Genomic DNA, 25,867 nt, shown 5'->3' with positions numbered 1-25,867 from the left:
TATGAAATTACTGCGTAAAACGTAAAGCGCATCGTCCATCTTGGCTTGTTTTCATCCGAAAAAATGGACATTTACTTTTATGTATTTTGTTTGTTTCCGTTGATGTAGAAACTGATTACACATTCTGTATACGGTAAAAGGTAATTGTCCCACATTTGCAAAATGATTTTTACAAATCTATAGTCGTATCTTCTTTGGGGAGGTCGGTGCTTGTCGCCGAATCGGCGTCAATAAATTTGTTATTTGCATTGCATTTCATTTTTCGTTCCTGTTTCAACTGTCGTGATTGACGGTGTTGTCACTCTTAGACTTTCCAACAATTGATATTATGCATACCATTCGTTACTTACAATTTGTTATCTAAATACTTTAGGTGGGTGCTTTTCATTTGGTGTAAACTGCAGGGACCTGGATGTCAATTTTCTAAGCACCAAATACATATATTTAATCTTCTTCATGTCATCATCATGCAGTAGCCCACATGCTGAACATGTCATGTAGGCCTACTTTCAAATCGGAACTATCAAAACTACTTTTTCTCTTCTAATAATGCTTCCAACCTCGTGGGTTTTCTCCGGGTTCCTCTGGTTCCTCTCACTGCTAAAGACCCCTACGCGCAAGCAAATTACATGTATTGAAATAAAATTGAACCATATGTAACTGTAAGAAGACCTAGTTTGTGTCGAGTGGACATTAAACCCCATTTCTCTCTCTCTCTAATAATACTCCCAAGATTCATGAGTCTATATTTGGGGCTTAGAATAACTAATTAACCTATGGCATGGAAATCGAATCGTGCAGCAATATATATCACTATCAATCACTCAGGTTTTTTTTTTTTATGGAGTTAGTTCAATTCTCAGAATAATGTAAGGTTCACAAAAAGCATGAAATTTCAGATCCAGCTCAAACTCAAAGAACACGTGACATAAAATGAACACATGAAAATGTGGTTGTAAATTGCTGTTGCCCCCGTCCGTCCGTCGGTCCGTCCGTCCATGGACAATTTCTTGTGAACACTCTACAGACTACATTTATCAACCAATTGTTTTGAAATTGATATGTTGTTTGCATTAGTGAGATGAAGAAGCCTATTTAATTTCAATAACTTCCGTTAATTTCTTCTGGAGTTATGGCCCTTGTTTCACTTTGTTGTACCTTGTAAATGCTCTAACGACAAAAGTTATTATCCGATCTGTATGAAATTTATATGTATCATTTAAATTAGTAAAACGAACAAGCCTATTGAGTTTCAGTTATCACCTAAATTAGTGAAATGAAGACGAACAAGCCTATTGAATGTCAGCAATTTCCGTCAATTACGTCTAGAGTTATGGCCCTTGATTTACTTTGTTGAACTTTGTGAACTTTCGAACAACAAAAGTTATCATCCGATCTGTATGAAATTTATATGCATTATTTGAATTAGTAAAACGAAAAAAGCCTGTCGAATTTGAACAATTTCTGTAGATTGCTTCCATAGTTACAGCCCTTGTTTTAGTTTATAGAACCTTATGAACCTTCAAACAACGAAAATTATGTCATCTGTATGAAATTGTCTATTAAATTCCCCTAATTACCTACAAAAGAATAAATATGTGACAACCCTTGTCTACTGCTCGGACGATTTAGCTGCTGTGGGCGTATGTTTTGTTGCCTGGCAACCTATCTTTGTTTCTTAAAACATGCATAAAAATAGTTACGTTGCAGCTCTCTTGTTTTGTTTTGCAGGAATTAAGATCTTATTAACTCAAAATGTCTCAACCTGTGAAAAGGAGATATTCTTCAATATTGAGAGCTAAACAGTTGCTATCTGGAATAGCTTTCATTCGCCAGCAAAAACAGATACCAAATTTAAAAAGAATCTCAAGTTATATGCTTCGAGAACATGATGTGCATGAGCCTGAAGTTCAAAAACAGTTAAATTTAGCAGTTAAGGATGGTCTTATCATTCACTATACTGCAATAGGTAATAAGTTTAAGAAAGAAATATTTGCTTCTATAATTTATCAAACTTCTCTCACCTTACAAAAAGCTATTTATGTTAAATATTTAAACTGACATTTCCTGAGCTTTCCCAAAGCATATTTTATTTCATCCCACTCTCAGAAATACCAAGGCGTTGACAGAGAATAAGCTTACCAGTACTGTTATTTATAACATGGACAGGAAATCTTCCTTTATTCTTTTCGTTGAAAAAGCAGATTGTTTTCCCTCTAGTAGTAGTAGATTGGGTGGAGCTTAACCGTGCAATAACTAGATATGTTCAATGTTATTGCACTCTTTTGCTGGTTTACGCTAATTTTAGTAGAAATAATATCTATGGGTTTTCTGTCCAATAACAACAAGCATGTTGAGCAGGTGTCAAGGTTACATGTACATTTATATAGCAGACGACATGTAAGTACATGTAGTTCCATTCTTTAAGATATAAGAGTGTCCAGCAATATAAACGTTGCAAGTTACGGAAGCACCTTAACTAGAGGTACCTTAACTTTTCTCAATTGCATACCGATTTGAGGTAAAGACGTACATGTAAGTGGAAAATTCGGATCTTTAGTTGAAAGGAAATCAATGAATATGGCCTTGGCTTATTGTTTTAAAGTGTTATGGTTGATAATTTGAGGTGAACACTCCACACTTAATTTAGGTTACAGATTTAAGTTACAGAACAAAAATATGTACCAGTACTCCTAATTGGTACTGTCACATTTATTTCTTGATTTACCACATTCTTTTGTTACCGGCATATGTGATATTGTTTCCATCTTATTTCAGGTTCAAAGGGTTCAAAAACTGGTGTTGAACAAGAAGGCTATAAAATTCCACAAGTTGATGACTCAGAATTGGTAATATACATTTATTTTATTTGATGTGCAGAAATCTAGGAGAACATGTAAACTTACATGTATACCATGGCACATGCTTGGCGTGATACATACATGTACATTGGTGTTTTTGCTATATTTATAGAATATGGAAGTGCTGTAGATACAGTGTTTAAAATTCGGCAAGAAAAGTTGTAAGCCAACAGGACCTGCTGGGACAGGTTTAAAAGTTAAAATATGTATTCAATATTGATTGACTGTTCACATTACAATTTTAACTTTTGAAAGATTTAATGTTTATACTTCGTGTATAGAAAGAAAAAAATCATTCCTGCCCCGACTTGATATTTTTATTTTTTCTGTAATAAATAAATATTCACTTGTAATAATCTTGGTGATTATATGTAGGTCTACTTTATGGTACTGACAACGTATCTCGAAATTCCATTCTCATTGAAATCTGAAGATTAAAATGGCCCTTCACATTCTCCGAAAATTAACAGAATATATTGTGCATATAAATGAAATGAAAATGGCTTTTAAGGTCTTACAAAACACAGATTAACATGTCTTACATTTCAATGAACTTATAAAATTTGCTGTCCCATAGCAATAATCATTTGATTTGTTTCCATCACGTGTGAAATGATAGACCGTGACCTCTTTCAACATGAAAGTAAACTATCAGTGCTGTTTGGCAGACAACACATCATTTTTTATCATTATTAAAACTGACCTGATGTCACACGTTGGGATAGCCCATATTTATGGAATGATAAACTCTTTGTTATTCTTCCTATATGACATATTGCACGTGCCTGATTTCGAAGACTTGGGTTTGCAGTACGGTTGTGAAATCTTCATTAAAGAAAGACTTGATAATCAAGTCTGCTATTAAATCACGAGAGTTGGAAATAATGGCAGGAAAGGCCACTCGTTTTATCTTGCTGGAATTATATTGTTAACCGTAGTTAGGCTTTCAGGGAATTTTCAACTGTTGTTTTCCAATTTTATTTTTACAAGACAAAGGTCTTATATCACGTGAATGTTTATTCTTGGACTCATGGCAGTACAGTAGATGGACTGACCTAGTTTAGTAGCATACGTGTTTGGATATCTCCATTGAAGGAATATAATATGCCGGATTATGCATGTGTATTCAATATCTGATAAAGACAAATAGGACAGTAAGTAAGGCAGACTATCAGAACACACACTCATCTATTCCATACTTGATCAAAATGGTTAAATAATATCCTCCCGAACTCTGGGAGCGTGCTGATATTTGCAAGCACGACCTCACTCCTACAACGATAATTTCTTTTGGTGGACAATTTTATTTTCATTCCTGGTAATGAAATACTGTTAAATATCTGGATGAAATATATTTTGGATATAAATAGGCTATGTAAATATTTTCAAAGGAGAATTTGATAGAACCATGAACAAAATATCCATGACAAAAACAGTCGGCTCACAGGTTCCGACTCTCCATCTTAAAAATAAAAAGATGTCGGCCCGTCCAGTTATTTATCGGCGACGGACCGATGTAAATTTTAAACACTGTGTAGATAGTGCTGGACATTGTTGGTTCTGTTTTGAAATGCATTTCACCTTAAAACTGCCTGTTATAGTAGTTGTGGATAAACTTTGATATGAAAAATAGAACAGAGAGGGTTTTGCAAGTTAGATTTTGAATCATACTGTTGTATATTTTGATCATGACATTGAATCAGACAATAAACTAAGATATGGTCTACTTTACTAGAATAATAAAAGAGGATTTCTGGAAATAGGAACCAAATGAATGGATATTACAAAGTTGATGGACGGTAATTTCAGACCCTTTGTTGTTACAGGATGATGGACATGATTGGTATTGTTTTGAATGTCATCAAGGTGGTGAAATGTACGAATGTCAGGATTGCTGGCGAGTATTTCATGAGGCTTGTCTTCCTGAAGACTCAGATAATCAGCTTGGATCAAAGTTTTCATGCTATATTTGTCAGGTGAGTGTGGATGATTTATTTCATGATCAGAGATTCAAGCCCATTTTAGTGGGTATGGATGCATGAGTGATCAGTGTGAGATTTGTTTCTTGCATTACTGACTCAGGATGTTAAAGATGCATTATAAAGGAGTTAATTAAAATCTGCATATTACAGATTTTTTTTCTGGATTCGAATCTCATATGAATTATTATTTAGACATTTAAAAATTTAACAATGGATAATCAAGACTTTCAGACATATATTTGTGAAAATTCTTTGGGATTATTTTAACAAATTTATGCGTCTATGTGAGATTATATTGTTATTATCCAAGTCTGTCTATTCACAATTCTTGAAACACTAGTCAACAGTACAGAATGTTTTAGATTTTATTTTTGAAACTTGCTGGGATTGTTCACTTTGTCAAAATTCACTCAGTGATTTTTCAGAGATGATTGCCCTAATAACTTGTAAACGCTTTACAGTTCATAGCTTTCTAATCGTCACTGAAACCGTGTATGAGGTTTTGGCATGTCATAAGGAGGACAGCTATTGAAATTCAGATTTGTACATCAAGTTTATTCAGAATTATGGCCACTGTCACTGTATAAAACGTATAATAACATGATTTCTTTAAGTCCTTGTTTCACAAAGCTGGTGGTGGACAATACCGGTATTTGTTGACTGGCAACATTATAGTATTGATTAAAGATACATTATATGTGAGATTTAGATAAAGAATAGACAGTTCTTGCTACATGTATACTAGTTCAAAAAAAGATAACGAAAAGGGAATATATTGAATTTTCTGTCAAATTACATTATTCCGAGCACAGGGATGAATGTTAGAAGTTTTGATGTGAATAGCTTAGTCTCATTGCTACCATTGTTACGATAATAAACAAAGTCACGATTATCCATTTTTGATTTAAATTATTAAATAATAATTGTGTTTCAATCCATTAAAAATCACAACTATCCAATGATCTAGAAAATTGGTTTTGGGATTGCCATGTAAATATAATTTATATAAAATTTGAGTCCAAAATAAAGACCTGAAATAGGCAGATTTAGCTCTTACATAAAGCAACTGTAATTATCAGTTTATATCCGTGTCTGGAGTATGAGTTTTAATGAAGGACCTAGCTGCACTTTGGATTCAAGGGAAGTCCTTTTGACCACTGCTCTTACACTTTTTGAACACTTGTTATGCTCTAAAATAATTCTTACGGAACTTTTTATGCCCCACCTCCACCAAGACCCCCACCCCCTGTCAGCTTTGAGATAGATAAGCCAGCTAGAATACCTTTCCATCGTTCCTGAAAGTAATACTAAACTTATGAATGACAGTGGCGGGCTACGTTTTAATTTAATACAATAATAGATATCTTGAAGCCTGAAAACTCATGCTTGATTTTTGTGTTGATACCTTTCTCTTGATGTTCTGTCTCTTGATTTTGTTTTCGTCCCTCCACCCAAACAACCTGTGGATTCATAAAATCTAATTTCTTTGTTTATGTCTTTATATCCACCAGGATAAAGAGGTAAATAGCTTAAATCTAATTTGCATGTTGCTTTGCTAGTTCCTTGGTTTGTTGTGATTCCTATTTTAGCTTTCTAGAATCTTCTTGAACTCGGGTGTACTACATGCTTTATTTTTTAAGATGGAAATTAGAACTTTTACTAAGCACTTAATTAAAATACTTCAGGAGCCATGTTGGTTCAGTAAGTAAGACACTCACCAACTCGTTCTTGGGTTAGATTTTCAAGCACGATTTCTCCTGGTTAGTAGAGCAGGATGGAGGGCCTGCTATGGAACAGTACTTAGTTGTTCAGATGGTCTGAAAAACCAAGGTCCTTTGAGAATAAAAAAAAAGTAGGCCATATGCCAGCTTTAATCCCCATTTCATTTCGAAATACTTCATTTGACGAGTGTTATATGATGGATTTATATGGTAGGAATTCAGTACAATATAATGGACAGTAAATATGATAGTAAATTCATAAAATAAATTTTTTTCGAGAGAAACAAAATTCCCCCCACACATTTGACACATGTTACATAGAAATAAGAAGTAGTTTGTCTCTGAAAGGCATTTCTGAAGAACACTGTAAAAAGGTAACTGTATATTTCATTTGTCAGTGACTGCTCAAGATATTGAATTACATTTTATCAATAAATGTTTATACTAAAACACTGAAATTCTGTGTCACTCAATAACAAGTCTATCAGTTCTGAATTCTAAATTGACAAACACATATTAACAGTTTTGGTGAAGTAAAGATTAATAATTTCTTTTTGTCTGTTATTATTAGTACATTTGATGTAGTGAGCATGAGCCTAACATCTATCCTTTGTATTCATACTCTTTCTTTTCTTTTCCATATTCTTTCTGTTTCTTATTTGTTTCAATTCTTTGTCAACTTTAATTCTTAAGGGCTATTGCCAGATATTTCATCTTTGGTGGTTATTTTGACAAGCTTTCATTATTGTTTAAGCATATTTGTATGCCTTTATTCTTTTCAGGGGGTCATTCGTGTGTAGTGTCTTAATGGACATAATAACTAGATAGATAGCTAATACTGATATTTGAATCAAAATTAAACAGACTCCCTTATGAAGTTTGGTTAATTGTTAATGAATTCTCCATTTGTTAAATAGAAAACTTCAAAATTGCAATTAAAATTTGCCACGTATTATTATCAGATACTTTAAATTTGTTAAGCATAGGTCTTTTGATAGTCTAGAATAAAATATTTCATTTTAATTTCAACTGTTGTAGGCTGGAAGAGCTAAAAACAAACTGAAAAGGAAAATGTTGAACACCTTGCTAAGTTACACTGTTCTTAGACTTAAAGAAAAGGTAAGTAAAGTTGATCCTTTCAGTGTTAGGCATGTTTGACACAATAGCAGAGTGACAGGTCAAGTCAGAGTTTCTAGTATGTCAACTTGGGTACTTGTACTGTTATTGAAACATGAAATTATTGCTTGTCTGTTAATAAAGCATTAAATTATTGCGTGCGTATGTTAATTAAACATGAAATTATTCCATGTATGATATTAAAACATCAATTTATTGTTGTATGTTATAAATGCATGAAATTCTTGCTAATCTGACATAAATGCCAAATTGCAAAGACCCAATGTTCTATATGTTAGGATTCCCCACAAATAAATATACCTTACTAATTTCATTTGAACCAATCAAGTAACAAAATGGTTTTAAGCCAAAGTATGTTCTGGTTCCCAGATAATGTTGATTCACTTCAAAAAATAAAACATAAAAACATGCACATTGCCATTGATTACTGCCAGGGATCTTAATCGGCTGTTTTTTGTCTGCTTTAGCCGCTTGAAGTTCAATCAAGCTGATTGGTAAAACAATAAACTGGCCACTAGGGTATCATAAATCAATCTACTTTCGACTAAATTACAACGGGTCAATTATTACTTGTTAATTAAGTATTCAGTCAACTTGCTTGTCATACCTTAGTAAGAATCGGCCATGTGGTTCATAATCCGAGTAATTAGCACAAGTAACGGTAATTTTGATAATCCGGTAAAAAAAACATAAACACGTTTGCTGTTATTCATAACAGGTCCAGTAAGTTGCCTTAAGGAAATATATAGGCCACGTGGGAATCGAAGGAAGACGATACGATCTCGGAATGGATTGTGCATCTATCTTGCTCCTTTGACGGTCCGTATGAATTCCAGGTGTACCGGTAGATATTAAAATAATAATTGGATCATAATTTAATGATTTCACTGACCAGTTGAATATAATCCTCGGACAGAACACCGAATACACTGAAAAACAGTCATTTATTATTGTGAATCTCCAATGCCGAATATGATACGTGACATCGGTTAGAATTAGGTCAGTAAACCAGCGATGCTAGTTTTAGTTTCAGATGGCGTTTACCGTTATGATTTTTTTATTTTATACTCATGCTGACAGATGCTTGATTTTTAAATATTGTCATTATTATTATTAAAAGCTGTATGGCATAGCCGTTTCAATTATGGTTGTCATGTGATTACTGTACCTTGTGTCTATCATGGATGAATGAATAAAAACATTTGCAAGTTACATGATAGAAAAAAACCCTTACAAATTGTGTTATGAAGAAATACCATGGTGCCGTATCAACTTATATCCATCGAAAAATACGAATACATTAATTTATTCAGGAATATTATTGACATGAATTTCAAGCCGGTACGTGAATTATTTATATATATAGATAATTTTCCAAACGGGGAACCGGTTTGTCATTATAGGCTATTTGTGGTAATTACATACAGTAGAAATAGAATACGATATTCCTCATAAAAAATTACCAAGAATTATTTTTTTTGATGTCTGGTTATATTAAAGTCTGCTTAAAATTTTAAAACACAGTTCCTACCCGGACCTCATTTGACCCAATTCCGCCCGATTCCTTTCAAAATGGATTAAGAACCCTGATTACTGCCCATTCATATTTCCTGTGGTAATTAGTTACTTTTGGTAAATAAACTTGAATTCAGCTCAGCATACTATAAAGTTTAGATAGGGAACATGAGAATTAGTAGTGTAGGTAAGCAAATTCCTGTAATGTTGATTAATCTCCGCCCCACATTATAATTTATTTTTATGTGATCTTACTGATATATTTTACTATTGCAGACGCGAGAGTTACATCGTATAGCATTAAAAGAGCCTGATACAGAAATGATGTTTGAAAGGTTTGTTTATAAAAATATGGATTTGAATATGATGGAGGAAAAAGTATCTAATCATAAATATAAGTGCCTTGAAGAATTCCAGGCTGATGCTCAGACTGTTCTACATGCCGTCTTTGTTGTCTATGGTGGTAAGATAAAATTTCATTGACTAGTCTAAGATATGCACTATCTTTTCAGGGGCAATCATTTTAGACATTGCATCCTTGTTCCATGTGTAAAATAACCCAGAGGACACATAACAGTCCGACCGTTTGTTGTGTAATAATTAATGGAGATACAAGCAGAAAGAGACAAAACTATTTATAGCGAAAGAGGTTTCCCGCACCTAGATCAGTTGTTGAATAAATTAAGACGTCGTACACATTGGTCACATGATCCACAGTAAACAATCATGGCTGCCTACAGCATCAGTTTCATGTTGGACAACATACCCATTTTACTCAAAGATATCACATGACTCCAATTAAATCATGTGACCAGAAGGAATTCCCTCTACGGCAAGATTATCTAGTTCTACCAGCACTTAATTTCTTAATAAAATTACATGTCAAGGCTAAAAAATATAAATACTTTAAGATACATTCCGTTGATGTTGGAGTCGCTCAGTAATGTTTTGCAGAGTTACAGCACCTGTTACCAAAACCTTGTAAACACTCATCAGTCGATCACATTCTTTTAGATTAAGTTTTCAAACTTGCTGGGATTGATATTGCAGAGTGACTGCCCCTGTCAACAAAAGCTTGCAACTACGCAACTACTTTATTCCATAGCTATTATATCGAAAGTTGCAAGACAACCTGATACCGAAGCCTTGTAGGCGCTGTTATTGTTGCTATAGTCCTAAGAAGTAATGCTGTCGAAATTTAGAGCTGTTCAAAAAAATTTGACATGTTTACTTTCCCTGTCACTGAAACCGTGTTAACACTCTTTTTGAGATTTTTTTCAGTTTAAGACATGTCCAATTATTTTGTTCATTTCTATGTTACAGAAGAAAAGGGTGGTATAACAGAGTTAGCTAGAATAATGGTTAAAGATTGTAAATATGATGTATGTATTCAATTCATTAAATATAGATTAATATTGTAATACATGTGATGTCAACTACCTTAAATTTCGGGGATTGGGTGGCCGAATGCTTTACATGTGAGCTTTAGATCATATTGTCTGTCATTGAGTCAAGTAGCATGGATTTTCCATGCAAAAATGTACTTAAAATTGATTATTAAACACTCAATTAAGAAAACAAAATATAAACATGAACAGTAGGTAATCTCTCGGCTTTGTTTAAACAGAGGCCTTTCAAAAAATTTGGCGATTATTATAGTTACCGTGGACTTATTTTGACCATATACCATTTATATTGTTTTCGGAGGATATCTTTGTAAATACTGAACATAATAGAAAGATTTTTTGTTGTATAAGTTTATTCCTTTTTGAAAATCAATGTTCACAATATTATAGTTTGCAGGGGTTTAATATTAATAATCCTGAATATGATGGTCCAAGACTTTAAAAAGACTTGTTTATTTACTGAAATACAGTTATTCCTGTACAAATGAGGACTCATATTCAGTAACTTCCCATTGTAAGCGACCTGCACAAAAAAAACCCTGATCATTTTTAAGACAAGTTTGACTCTATTCTATTATCTATTGAAATGAAATGAATGAAATGAAATGGAGTTTAACGTCCTACTGTTCTGCTCCTAACCTGGGCTAATGAAGACGGGCATACGCCATAGAGTGTGCTATGAGGGAAATTTTGCCCGGGCAGCGGCACTATGGCCTACTCTTATATCGAATTCCAACTGCCAAGGGATCTTTTACGTGCACGCCAATGTGTACACGGGACCTCGGTTTTTCGTCCCATCCTAACGACTAGACAGCTTTCCTTGTCAGCCCCTCCGTCCTGCATCACTGACAAGGGAGAACCACGCCGGAAAATCTGGATGAACTTTCTCGGCCAATGCAGGGATCGAACACCCGACCTCCAGGCTAGCGAGCTAGTGTCTTACCCACTTAGCCACGTGATCCCCAAATAAGACTTACTACGTGACTAGCTTTCATCATTTCCCTTCATTATTGGCCTCTCTTGATGTATTCCAATAACTTGTAGCCAAATTATTTTATCAATTATGGTCCAGATTTTACGGAAGTAATAACTTTATCAATTGTTATACATGTTTTGTTCAAAATCAAACATAATGCCGTGGGGTTGGATGGCCGAATGGTTAGCATGTTCGCGTTGTATCATAAGGCCTGTCATTGAGTCAACTGGCATGGTTTAGAATCCCCGATTGTACGTGACAAGGAGTAGGGTTGTCTGTTCAACCTCATGGGTTTTCTCCAGGTCCTCCGGTTTCCTCCCACTGCTAAAGACCCCTACGCGCAAGCGAATTGTTGAAATAAAATTAAACCATACGTTAGTCCCTAAATGACCTAGTGCGTGTTGAGTAGATGTTAAACCCCATTTCTCTCTCTCTCACTCTCAAACTGAACATTATTTTGATTGCAAACTAATTTAAGGAATTGACTTTTAAAACTCTGTATTTTAAAAATATAGGGTTTGTTGTATACAGAATACTGTAAATAGCTGGTATACTCCCTACAAATGTTTGTGTATTATTCATTATGTTTTATTGTTGTTTTTTAGCTGGAAGAAATTCGTCATTGTCACAGATGTTATTATTTGTCAAATGCAAAACCACAACATTGGTTCTGTCAACCTTGTGTAAGTTTAATATACATACATATTTCAGAATTTTAATTGAATTTCTATTCCAGCTGTCATAATATTCTGGTTAATTGAAACTATTTGGCTTATAGTATACAAATGAAATATTAATAATTTTAAATAAAAACAAGAAATTGATACAAAAAAGTAAATTATTGTGACCTACATCCAGTAGAATTAATTTTAATCTGTAACACAAAATGAAATATGGCTAGTCTGCAAGTAGATCAGCAATATATCGTCAAATATAGCTCCCCTTTAAACAGTAAACTAATCATAGATGACTAGCTAATCAATACTTGGTATTGCTTGTTTTTGTTAGCTGAATATTGGGAAAAATATTGAAATGACCTTAGTCCGTCCTTCCTTCCACGTTTGTCTTTATATTTTGGTGCATAATTTAGGAACCACTATTGATATCTTTTCAAAGCTTTGTATGCACATCTGCCTATTATTATAGTTGTGTCTTCTAGTTCTAGTAATTAGAAAATTCTTGGTTTAATAATTTTGATGCTGCGTCGAACGAAGTTAGAGGGGGATATTGAAACAGGCTATGTCTGTCAAAGTTTCGTTTCCAGTGAATATCTCATAAACCATTTAAGATATCTTTATGAAACTGTGTACATACTTCAACCTAATATAGTAATTGTGCCTTATGCTAATTTGGAATTTCTCAAATTTAATAATATTTGTGTTTCCACAGAAACAAATTTGACTTAGTTTTTATTACGCAATTTTTATTCTGGAGCATATCTCATAAACTATTCAAGATATCTTTATAAAACTTACTACATATATTAACCTACTACAGTAGTTGTGCTTTGCTAATTAGAAAATTCTCTGATTTAATAATTTTTGTGTTTATATAAACAAATTTGACTTATATTTATATACAACTTTTATTTTGGAGAATATGTCAAAAACCATTCAAGATATCTTTATGAAACTTTGCACAAACATCAACCTTTTATAGTAGCCTAGTTGTGCCTTTTGCTAATTAGAAATTTCTCAGATTTAATCATTTTTGTTGTTGTGTTTCCATGGAAACAAACATAACCCATTCAAGATATCTTAATGAAACTTTATTCCAGAGCATATCTCACAAACCATTTAAGATATTTTTATGAAACTATGAACACATTGTAGTAGTTGTGCCTTTTACTAATTGGAAATTTATTGTGTTTCCATGGAAAGAAACTTTGTACAAGAACATAACCTAATTTATAATTATTGTATCATTTCCTCACTGAAACAAATTTGATTTAGTTATTTGTATACAATTTTTATAGTACACATATGTGCCTTTTGCTAGATAAAATTTCTTAAGATTTACAAAGATTTTGTGTTTCCATAGAAACAAATGTGACTTATTAATTTTTGGTATACCATATATTTATTCCAAAGCATAACTTGAGCAAACTTTGTACAAATATCAACCTAATTTTTGAATTTCAACCTAAACAAATTTAAAGTAGAATAAGTGGGATACATGTACCTGATTCTAATTTACTATATATCTAACTACTAGTAATGGTTGTTGATTACCTATAACTCAGAGATTATCTATCCCTGTACCTTCTAAAACATGTCCAAGGGCACAGGATGTTTGAAGTGATTAAAGCATATCTTAACTTTAAATAATATTTTCAGCATGTAGTTTTCATGTATGTATTTTACTGTAGAACATCTTGTCTTATAGGATCCTCCACATGAGCTAGTTTATGCTAAACAGAAAGGCTACAGCTATTGGCCAGCTAAAATTATCCAACACTATGGAGACAAGTGTGATGTTAGATTTTTTGGAGCATTCCATCAGCGAGCTGTTATACCCACAGAATATATTCGGCCAATTAACGCCAATCTTAAAACAATGAGTATCAAAAAAACAACAGGTAAAATTAAAATTTGTATTTTTGGATGAGAGGAACAATCAGAGGACTTAAGTAATCTGCAAATTAAAGATGCATAAACATATTTTATTTCAGTACTCTGTTAATTTTGACACAAGTCTGGTTTATTGGAAGATTATCTCTTTCTCAGTCTTTCTTGTTCTAGAAGATTTTGTTATAGTAGGCCAACAATCTACTTGCTCCATGATTAGTAGCACATTATATTAAAACACAATTTATATGGAAAACAATCACTGAGTTTATTCCACACTACGTTTCAACAAGTTTGTCTTGTCGTTCTCAAGTAAATAATGACAGTGTAATGTATAAAGTGTGTTTTGAAATTATATATTCAATTACTAAATGTCGTATAAGGATTTAGTAGCATATTATATTCAAAAGATGGCCTTTAATATACCTCGGGTGAAAAAACAAAACACTGGAACACAGTGATATAATTCAGAATTGCAGTTGATAATCTTGTAAATTACAATTCTATTATATTCATGGCAGTAATGTGTGCTATATCAAATATAATATGTATTGTAATGTCTGTTGATCACGCATAAGATATGGCTCACAAACCAGGAGGTCTGAATGTTGGCTGAGAAAGTTCCCCAGGATTTTCTAGGGTGGTTTCCCCTTGCAAGGAACAGCATCTAGTTGTTCGGATGATAAGAAAAGCTGAGGTCCTGTGTTCACCATGGCGTACACATAAAAAAAACCCTGTCAGTTGGAATTCAATTACTGTTCAGGCAAAATTTCCATCATAGGGCACTGTATGACATATGCCGTCTTCATTAACCTAGTCGGAGCAGAAAGGTAGGAGGTTAAACCCCATTTCATTTATTTATTCATTCACATCAAATAAATTACTAATGAGTAAGGTTCACATACGATTGTGAAAGCTTTTTATTGAGCTTCTAATCCGTAAGTATATTCTTTTAGGTTTTACAAAATCTATGAAAGAGCTTCAACTGCATCAACAGTTAGTAGAGGAAATAGCATCAAAAGCTTCAGATAGTGATAAAGCTTCAAGTAAAGATGAAAGTAGTGATGGAGATGAAGAAGATGAACCAGAAGTGGAAGAAGAAGAAACCATGGAAGTAGAAGAGGAAGGAGAAACAGATAAACAACAAGTAACGTCAACCAGTGTTCAACCACCACGTAAAAAACGAAAAGTTTCTAAGGTATGGACAATTTGTTTCTCCGCTTGAAGTTATTTCTCAGAGGAAACATGGCTTGAGAGTATCCATAACAGAGTTCTCATTTAGATTTGAAAATTAAAATAACCTGAATTGAGCATCATTTGCATTTTTACAGAAAATACAGTAAACTTCGCATAGATTGGATCTAAGTGGACTGACAAATTTTATCCGAGTTAAGTGAAGATCCGAGTTAAGTGAAGATCCGAGTTAGCCGAAGACCGAAATTCAATCTTAGCTTCATTAGAAATAAACTGCAAGAGCTGGATAATAATTGATTCAAAGACACATTTCAAGCTTTTGTTCATATGTGCGAATAGATAACTTCCGTTTTGGTGCAAGTAGATAACTTCTGTTTTGTCGCCATCTTTGAAAAATTTCCTAAATTCTATTATTGCATCGCGTTAAATAGGTTGATTTGAGTCAAAGTGATAGGGGAAAGTATTTTGGGCTCTGTGCATGGAATACCTAACTGCGTTTTAGACCATCGGGACGAACATTTTGATCCGAGTTGAGCAAAGATCCGACTGAGGAAATCTGACTTACATGCAAAAATTATATAAGAAAAACATGCAGGATCAAAGGGTCCAAACGATTTTATCCGAGTTGAGCAAAGATTTGACTTATACGAATCCAACTTATGCAAAGTTTACTGTATATTAAATTTCTCACGGCTGATATAGACTCAAATTGAGTTTTTAATATTTAATTGAGAGATCAAACATCAACACTATATAATCTCCCTGCTTGGATTCAAAAACTCATGCATGATAGCAGAAGAAATAGATCTCTCAGGTGAAAAACAGTACACTAACATCAATTCAGGAGGAGTTGTCATGGTTAAATTACACCCAAACTGTCTGAGAAGCACTAACTTTCGAAAGTTGATTAGTGTGAAACTGTAATGGAACAAAATTGTTCAATAGATATTAAACAAATACGACCCACGGTGTTTACCTGAAGCTTCTGTAAATGTAAAGGATGTCTGATAAGTTTAATGTTTTGTCTTTCAGGCTGCCTCCCCTGAATCATCTATTATTGTTACATCAAGTGAAGATAAAATAGCTCATTCTCCTCCAGTACCTACATCAACTATAGCCTGTCAAACACTTAAAATAGTAAGTATTATAACCTTCTGCTCCAACTATTTATAGAACCCTATTATAGATAAATAATGATCACACAGCTACTAGAATCAACTTTTAAAGCTACTTATATATGCCACCGTTCAAGCGCTATATCAAGTTTTATATTTCATGATATCATTGGTGAAGCCAACCTAGCAAATGTCAATTGGAAGTGGTAAAAACCCAATGGCATATTGAAACATCAGGTAATTAAGGGTACAGCCTGAATAGTGGGAGGGCGGTTGTGGGACCTAGAATAGTTGTCATCATTACTTCTATTCTTTATGGGGGTTGGATGGCCGAATGGTTAGCATGTGCGTGCTGCATCAGGTCTGTCATTGAGTCAACTGGTGTGGTGTCGATTCCCTGGTTGTATGTGACAAGGAGTAGGGTCGCCTGTCCAACCTCGTTGGTTTTGTCCAGGTCCTCCGGTTTACTCCCACTGCTAAAGACCCCTACTCGCAAGCGAATTGTTGAAATAAATATTGAACCATATGTTAGTCCCGAAATGACCTAGTTTGTGTTGAGTGGAGGTTAAACCCCATCTTTCTCTCTCTCTCTCTCTTGTCAAATGATAGTCTGGTATATTGAAGTAAGATTGCTGTTATATTTTTTGTTTCCATTTTAGAAAGAACATTCTAGAGCAAGTCAGACAGATGAAAGTCAGTTTAAAGATAAAGCAGAAGTTACTTCTTGTGATTCCAAATTGTGTAATTGTAAAGAAAACCAGAGTGCCCTGGAAGAACTCCGCAAAAATCTCCTCAAAGAACATTCTAGTGAAAAAAGTGAAGCTTTACAGGAACTCTCCGAAAAGGTGAGACTGTTCAGGTTTTTGTTTGTATAAACTCCATCCTATATATTACGTATTACAATATATTCATACTCCTGTCTGTCTGTTGATCTATCCACTGGGCCTTAGTAACTTGTTGATTAATTTACTTTACCTGATAGGTGTCTAGGTGTTCACCAGGAAGCCTAGAGGTATGTCATTATACATCTGTATCTCTAGCTTCCATTAGTAAGCTAATTATTACCTCAATATTTTTAGTTATTAAAAAGTTTTGAAGAAGATAAACAGCAAGCTGTGTCCAGGACTATGGCCAATACCAAAGCAGAGATAGAGAGAGTGAAAAAACAAGCAGAAGAAAAATGCAAAGAAAAATACATGGAAGAAATGAAAAAATTAGCACAAAAACATAAAGATTCAATATCACAAACAAAGAAAAAACAATGGGTAGGATTTTTGTTAGAATAAACAAATTTAAACATATTATTTAGAGGGTCCGAGCCAACTGCACTGCGTACATGATGACCATCAGGTCCTGATATCACAAACATGTGTTTATATCTGTAACTGACATCAATATTACAAGCCCTGGATGTAACAATGTATAACATCTCATTTGATGAATAACAAAGAAGGTGACACACTAGATAACAAGCTAGTTTATCTATGTGATCCTTATTGAGCCTAGGTGTTGTATCGTTGTGTCCTTAAAGATGGGTTCCCAGCAAAGTATTTATCGGGTGGTTATTTCCAATAAAAGTATGGTAATTTTGGTATATATGGAAAGTAGAGATATCCAATCTTACTAGAAAAATACTGGATTCCCCGAAAAACAATCATGGAACGTATACAGGACAAAAATGTAAGGGTTCCCCTACTCAACAGCCCGATGATTAGGAATTTCTGCACGCGTGATGTCAAAGGTCACACGCGAACATTGAGTGCTTGATGGACAAGTTGATAAACTTTATGAAGAGTTAGACGTACAACACTTTCTGAGATAAAAATGACGGAAAAAGACGCGGGTAGTGGATAATCCGAGAATTTAATTAGGATTCGATATTTCTAATAAATAGTAAGCGATTAAAGACAACATCGTCTTATGTATGCAATGAATTCTCCTCTGACTTCTAAGAGAGGTAAGTCACGTGACGCAAACGTGACCTGGTTTGATCAAATTTTTATAGCAGGACATTCCTTCGCAATTACAATGTTTGAGAAGGATTTGAAGCAAAATTATGACAAATTAATTAGTTTGAATATGTTTTTAGTCCATATATACCATTAAATCACCCAGTTTGTACGCGGGAACCCTTCTTTAATATAAACCACTTTATTCTTGTAATCCTATCTACTTGCTTACCAAATATATTAAATCTGTGGGGTTGAAAACAAATTATCGCGCAATGAAATAATGGATTTATAGTTCCTGAAAGGGAGATCAAAATCAGAGTATCTTTTGTGCCATTATACAGGGGGTAACAATAAATGTAATGTTGATATATTTTTTTTTTTTTGGCAGTGTTTTAACTGTGAAGAAGAAGCTATGTATCACTGTTGTTGGAACACATCATATTGTAGTGTGAAATGTCAACAAGAACACTGGCACAAAGAACATAAACGCATCTGTCGTCGCAAAAGATGAAGAATAAAAAAACAAAAAAACCTGCATGTGAAGCTAAAGACACAAGTGTTGCCATCGTTTAGATTACAAACTTTTAAAGTGATGGTGTGATTCTTGTTATTGTTACTGAAAAACCAGGCATCTTTCGTGTATGATGTGATGCCACTTTAAATCATTCATCTTATTGTGCTTGTTAATTAGAATTCCTCATCGTCATAACTTGGTCTCCTTGTGCTCATCATAGTCCACGCTAAATTAATTGATATGGTCAATATTTACGCTATGGCTAACTCTTAACCTTTAAAACAAAGCACAGGTAAACCTGGTAAATATTTATGCTATATCTAATTCCATCTAGGTCTAAAACAATTCACGCCATAAATATTTATATCTAATTCCATCAATGTTTAAAACAACACACCTGGTAAATATTTATAATATTTATGCTATGTCTAATTCTATTAAGTTAATTATAAATCAAAACACCCGATAAAAATTTATGTCTAAAAATGAAAATATGGGTCCTGTACCTGCGTCACAATTCATAAATTTAGAAAAATGTACTCTCCTTTTGTGATTATTTTCAACATTAGATCAAATAGCACTTCATTAAATTTAAGGGGTTTTTTTTTCTGATTTGAAAGCACAAGCAAAATTTAAATCCATGTGGTGGAAACAGTAAATTAAATGATAATGTAAATTGTAGCATAGTTTACTACTTGATTCACTAACATTTGCCAAATAAATCAGTGTCTTTGAACCAGCTATTTATTGACTATAAATAGAACTTCTTTTATACACTTTGACCAATCATATTAGACTGTCAGTGAATTTGACTAACTCCACATTTCAATTTACCAGGCAGTCAGTTTGCACCCATTAAAATCTGGTATATCAAAGAATTTAACCATAGTGCACAATAACAACTGTTAATTTATAGGTGTTAAAACAAGCACTTCAAAATTGTTTTTATGTAGAAATTAACCAATTCTTCTGAAAAAAATATTTTGTTGAAATGATATAAATGAAATATGCAAAAAAAATGATTAGCTGTTAAACTTTTTAAAGTTAGAACCGCATCTTAGATATTTACATCCTAAGAAGTCACATATTTTGTTTAAACATCAAAAGTAAATGTATATTAAAGGGGCATTATGTAAGATTAGATAAAAAGTAGAGAATGAAAAGGGAATATGTTGAAAATTTCAGTCAAATTACTTCACTATGAACCGTGTTATTGCCGATACAATTACAATGTAAACTTGATTGCCATTGCTACCGATAATAAACAAAGTCTCGATTATCCATTTTTACTTTAAATCATCAATCATAAATGGTATTTAAATCTATTGAAAATCTAGACTATCCGATGGCACCAAGAGTTGATTATGGTCATGGTGAGTTAATTAATGTATAATTAATAATTTATATAACATAAGACGTGCAATAGGCAGATTTAGCTCTTGCATAATGCCTGTTTAATTAAAAACTAATGTTGATTCATTCATTGAGTAGTTGAATTAATGATCACAAACAAACATTCAAATGTTAATTGAAACTAGTCATATACATGCTATATCACCAAAACAATCCATGGTGTAGGAAAAATGGTATAGGATTCGCATTTCAGCATTTAAATATAAATAGAGGCATATTATTCACAATTCTACAAAACGCTATCCACCATTTTATAAAGCAATTCATTAACTGAGAAATATTCATCAAGGTGTGTCAATCATATTCTATAATAGTCTATAATTTTCTTCCTTATTTTCCCCCATATATACCGGTAGCTATTTTTTGTTCTGTGTTGGAACTTCCAAATTGTGGAATTGCGCGCTTATCCCTCATCTACGAGAGACAAAACCTGCTTGTTGCTGGAAAGCTATCTAGCTGCAAAGAATTTGGTATGAGTTGAGATTATTAGTAATCAATTTTCAACTTCAAATTCGAACTTTTGAAGGTAGTTATTCCATGGTGGGAAATAGAAAACAAGGGAGGTAATTGTGTTATTATTTCCGGTGTGAAGATTTTTAAGTGTGAGAAAGATCGTATAATAGTGAGTTGACAACCTATTGAGCAAAAGACATAAAAATAATTATGTTTTGACTCTCTTAGAAAATATGAAATTGTAACTTTAAGGCAATACAGTCAAAAAAGGTTTCTATTCGGTTCATTATTCACAAAGTTATTGTGAGTTGTCAGCAAACTGATTAAAATACAGATCTCTTTCGTTTCGTTTTTTTTTTTTATACTTTCGATGGCTGTCACTACATAAAGATCTTACCGGTTGTAGTGGAAGCTCGCGACAAGTGTCATACGAGCGACTTTTGATCGAATGACGTCAGGCATTAATTAACCAATCAGCCTTGATATTACCACTCACCAAGAACTCACCATAACAGATCATTTCATTGGCTAATCCGTAACATACCATCTTTTCAGATCCTAGTGTAATAGACAAGAAAACATGAAATTTTGAACTAGAAAAACGAAACGAAATAGGAACTGTGTTTTAATCAGATTGGCGTTGTCAGCATTCAGAATTGTCTGCATAGTATACAAATGGACATCTTTCTAATCCGTTAGAAACTAAGCCAAGATATTATCTACGGTTGATATTTTGATTTCATAATTAAAATGATCAATTTGACTACATTTTAGTGTGCATTAAGCCATCAAAAATTGATATTGCTGACGATTGGCGGCTTTAAATGAAATTAAATAGCTAAATTTACAGTCATATCACATTATAAGGATTTAGACTGATGAATGCAGAAATTTGTCAAAGAGGAATTGATTGTCTCGCTTTACACATGTAGTAGTATCCTCATTCTTTACTTCATTCAGTGTACAAAGTCCATTATGGTATGCAATCATTTATTTACACCACATGGAGATTTCATAATGGTCAATCAGCCATAACCATAAGTCAAAATGCAGTACATGATTTTGGAGTATAAAAGATATCATGAATAATGAAGCTGGTCATTTGACCAAATAAATATCAGAATACTGTCACCTGCCGTTTTGAAGATAGAGATTGGCTTCTTTTATTGCTTATTGTTTTTATGAGCACAAAAAATGTCTTTTTAGTGTAGGGAAAGCAGAAACTAAACTTTGATCTTAGATTTTGGTTGATTTGCCATCATGAAATTTATGATATTTTGTATCATTTATTGCTAAATAGATATATGATTCTGTTAAATATACAATAACATCATCATTACCATATTTATGTTGGGGAAAGTCACTCATCCTCCTTTATCGATGTATATTTTGTTTGTTTATATATTGTTTGTTATTTTGTTCTTTGTGTATATTTTGCTTGAATCTGAATTATATATTTTGTTTGTATATGTATTTCCTATTTCACATATGGAGTAAAAATAATGGCTCTGAATAGGAAATTTTGTCAGAACTCCAGTTTTATCAAATTGAAGCCACAGAAATTTTCCATTAGTTTTTCACTTTTGCTGATCAGTCTTTTCTTTAGAACCGAATAAGGTTTAAGCTTTAAAGATATATTTCTTTTATATATAATAGATAATTATATTTTGTATGAACAGGAAAAGTAAAATTAAAGACTCATACTTAATCTCTGATTTAATGTTGAACACACTCTTTTGAATTTATTTTAGTTGTATCGATTAGATGAGTGCCGATCTATTCACAGGTCTGGTATATTTGTAATATACTTCATTAAATATATATCATTGAACAATGCAAATGATTTTCCAGATAGTTTTGATCGATAATCGTACGTAACTAACGTACGAAAATTAAATGGTAGCTGGCTCTTTTTTTTCGCACGTATACAGTGAATGGCCATTTTGCTCAGTAATCCCAGCCAGAATTTGGCTATTTTTTTAAAATTGCGTTAAAGTTTTAAATTTTTGTTTAGAACTGAAAAAAATTAACTTTTAGTCAATCCCCACGCTAAAACCATTAACATAATTTATTGTGTATATCTGAAATAGACACGACCGAAGCACAAAATAGTGCCAATATGCTGACATCAAATCTAGAGTTGTAGCTGATATTACTTTTGTGAAAAATCATTGGAAGAAGCGATAAGACATTCTGTACGGATTATACAGTCCTAAAGGCTGCAAGAAGGCTATAGTTTACAATGTAACATTGTGTCTTGTAATGTTGATAATGATGGTGTTTACATTTGTTTGTTGATGTGACCTCATGACCTGTGACGTTTAGATAACGTCATATGGATATCATGGCTATTCACTGTGTCAGAGTCACTTCTCTGCAGGTAGGGTGAGTCTGTCGTTCAGATTGATCGATAATTACACAATAAAGGAATATATCTTTATAACATAAATTTTGTAGACTTTTTGCTGAAGGGCCTATTAAAAGTATATACTTTGTTAGGCCAATGGATATTAAGAAAATTCAATAATCACCATTTGTGTTCTGATTTAAATTGTAGAAGTAGTTTTCATATTGAATGTTGCAGTATAATTCGTATATCAGGAAACCTTTTTCGACAATATTATGTATCTCCTCCAAACTGTCCCTAAATAAATACCTTTTACTTCTTCAAATTTCGCAGCACCCCAACTGTTACCATAAACTTAAATCTAAATATAGGTTTATGGACATAACCTACAGTAGATCTGTGTTCTATGTCAGATTTTTATATGCAGTTTAAATTTTGTATACATGTAATTTATATATGGTCCCTGATTATAGGGCAAAGACTATTGTATATTTTGAGTATTATTAATGCAGATGTTTGTGATGGGGCACTAATTTAGCAAAACTAATTAATATTTATTGAAATGCTGTTTTTGATAGCGCAATAAACACCATACAAGATTTTTTAAAAATAATATATCGTTTGAGCTTTAACAAATATTTAAAGACGAGTTACATCAATCATAATTAAATCATCTAATAAAACCCTAAAACAAATATTTTTAATGATTATTTAGTATTAATAATTTAAATCATGACCAAAATTGTGTAATAAACACTTAATTAGTAGGTCAGAGTTTCAACTGTTTCACACACAAAAAAAAATTCTTTCTGAGAGTATATTTCCATTGAATGTCAAGACAATAAATTATGGACCAAAATTGAATAGTAAGCCCTCGGTAAATTAATTTAATTATTAGAAGTTTTGCCATTTGAATATCAATGTCAATATTGTTGCAGGTTGTTAGTAACTTTATAAACTATATTGCTTATCAACTGTTTAATTTTGAAAATAATATTTATTGCATTCTGGAAACTAGCTCTGCATTTTACAGAAAACATTTGTTATCCCAGTAATTTTTATTTTAAGATTTTATCAAGAAATCAACATTTTTTTAATTTTTTTTTGAATATTTAATTTTATCATATCAGCATTTACAAAATAAATGATATGGCTGTGCTATTTGATAGGGGGTTAAATATATTAGAAATATATAAGAGATTTGGGGATAATTGTTTAAGAAGATATTCATTTATAAGGTACAATGTCAATGTAACAGAGTATGTTAACTTATTATGTAATCTAGCTTTTTGATGTATATTTATTATTCCTATCATACAATTTTTGTATCGTGTATTTTGTATATTTTTTTTTCTTTACATATAGAAATTATTTTTTCAGCTTTTAGTTTTTTTTCCTGTTAAATGTGAAAATATGTATGCAACAACTGAAGAGTTCTTTTAAGAAATGGGATAATTCCATTTCCGATTTTGATGAAAAGTGTCAGTGACATCAATAATTTTAAAAAAAGTAATTCATTTGATTGTCCAGTAGAACGGTAAGAATTCCCCCAATTATGCTCCCTGTACAGTACTTATGAATTGATCAACTACCATACTAAGAATATTCAATAGCAAGTTTTCACATTTATAGAAAGGAAATGGGGTTTAATGTTTATTCGTTTGTAGGATTTTACGTCTGCTTCCACCGTGGATGATATTGCAGACAAAGGGGTTTAACGTCCTACTGTTCACATTTATAGAACAAATTATTGTCCTTTTATGCTCAAATCAATACCACATATTATGGACCAGGAACTCACTATAAAGTCATTGCAGCCATCTTAGAATTGTGGTATATCAAAAATCGAAATCGGTCAATTGATGTGCAATTGTCCAAGGAACAATCATGCCAAGTTTCATGTCGATTGCACATGACTTGTTGAGACCGTAGGCTATTTTTGAAGAGCATCTCACTCAAGAACAACGTGATGAGTTGCATTCGGGGACCAGGTTCTGGTCCAAAAATATTATTGGAGTCATTTACAATCATGCTAATGCAATCGGTTTGTTTAGAGTTTTTTTTTATAGCACCTCTTATTTTTTAAATGCATGATCACAGTAAAAAAGTAAATTCCAATATGTGTGATAAATGTACTGAAAATATACTTGATTTTGAGAAGGTGAAGATAAAAATGGTATTTATCAATTTTAGAAAAGAGCTCTTCAGCTATTCTTTTTGCAATACCAGTATATTGTGGGGTTTAAACATAACGATTTCAGATTAGTTTATATTTCTGATAAAATAGGGAATTAACTGTCACTGTCCTGTGTTGTGTCTGTGTTACAAGACAAAAATACTACGATTATTACTAGCTGTGGGAACTCCTTAAATAGGAGAGGTGTCATCAAGTCAAGAGCAAGTCAATATTCATATACAATGTATATGTGGTTGTCTTGTATAAAGTAAATATATCTTGATTGTGTTTAAATGTGTGTCCTATATTGCCATCATATGCTGATCACGATAAAAGATTTATTTGTTTAGAATGTTAAATTCTGTTTATGTTTAAAACAATAAAAACAGTGAAAAAAATAAAAACAGACATGATGTTGATTTTTTTTTCCTGGGGAGAGTTCTTTCAAGTGTATTTAGTTCCTATCAAAAGTAGGGTGTCATTTCTGTATTATGATAGTTTTAATATATTGTTTGAACAAGTAGTGAAACCAAATTTC

At 32.7% G+C, this 25,867-nt stretch overlaps 1 protein-coding gene across 1 annotated transcript; it reads left to right on the top strand.

Moving 5' to 3' along the window:
- The first annotated feature begins 18 nt into the window (after positions 1-18).
- On the top strand, positions 19-25,737 carry LOC126831646 (zinc finger MYND domain-containing protein 11). Its single transcript, XM_050562253.2, has 14 exons — positions 19-140; positions 1,732-1,969; positions 2,779-2,849; positions 4,688-4,837; positions 7,603-7,683; positions 9,493-9,679; positions 10,540-10,598; positions 12,204-12,281; positions 13,984-14,176; positions 15,122-15,363; positions 16,392-16,496; positions 17,134-17,319; positions 17,554-17,739; positions 18,815-25,737. Exons 2-14 carry the CDS (start codon positions 1,756-1,758, stop codon positions 18,935-18,937), a joined length of 1,875 nt encoding a protein of 624 aa, XP_050418210.1. The 5' UTR covers positions 19-140; positions 1,732-1,755; the 3' UTR covers positions 18,938-25,737.
- The last annotated feature ends 130 nt before the right edge of the window (positions 25,738-25,867 follow it).

The sequence above is a fragment of the Patella vulgata genome, chromosome 9 (assembly GCF_932274485.2).
Source record: "Patella vulgata chromosome 9, xgPatVulg1.2, whole genome shotgun sequence".
Classification (NCBI taxonomy): domain Eukaryota; kingdom Metazoa; phylum Mollusca; class Gastropoda; family Patellidae; genus Patella; species Patella vulgata.
This window is presented reverse-complemented; position numbering and strand designations above follow the sequence as displayed.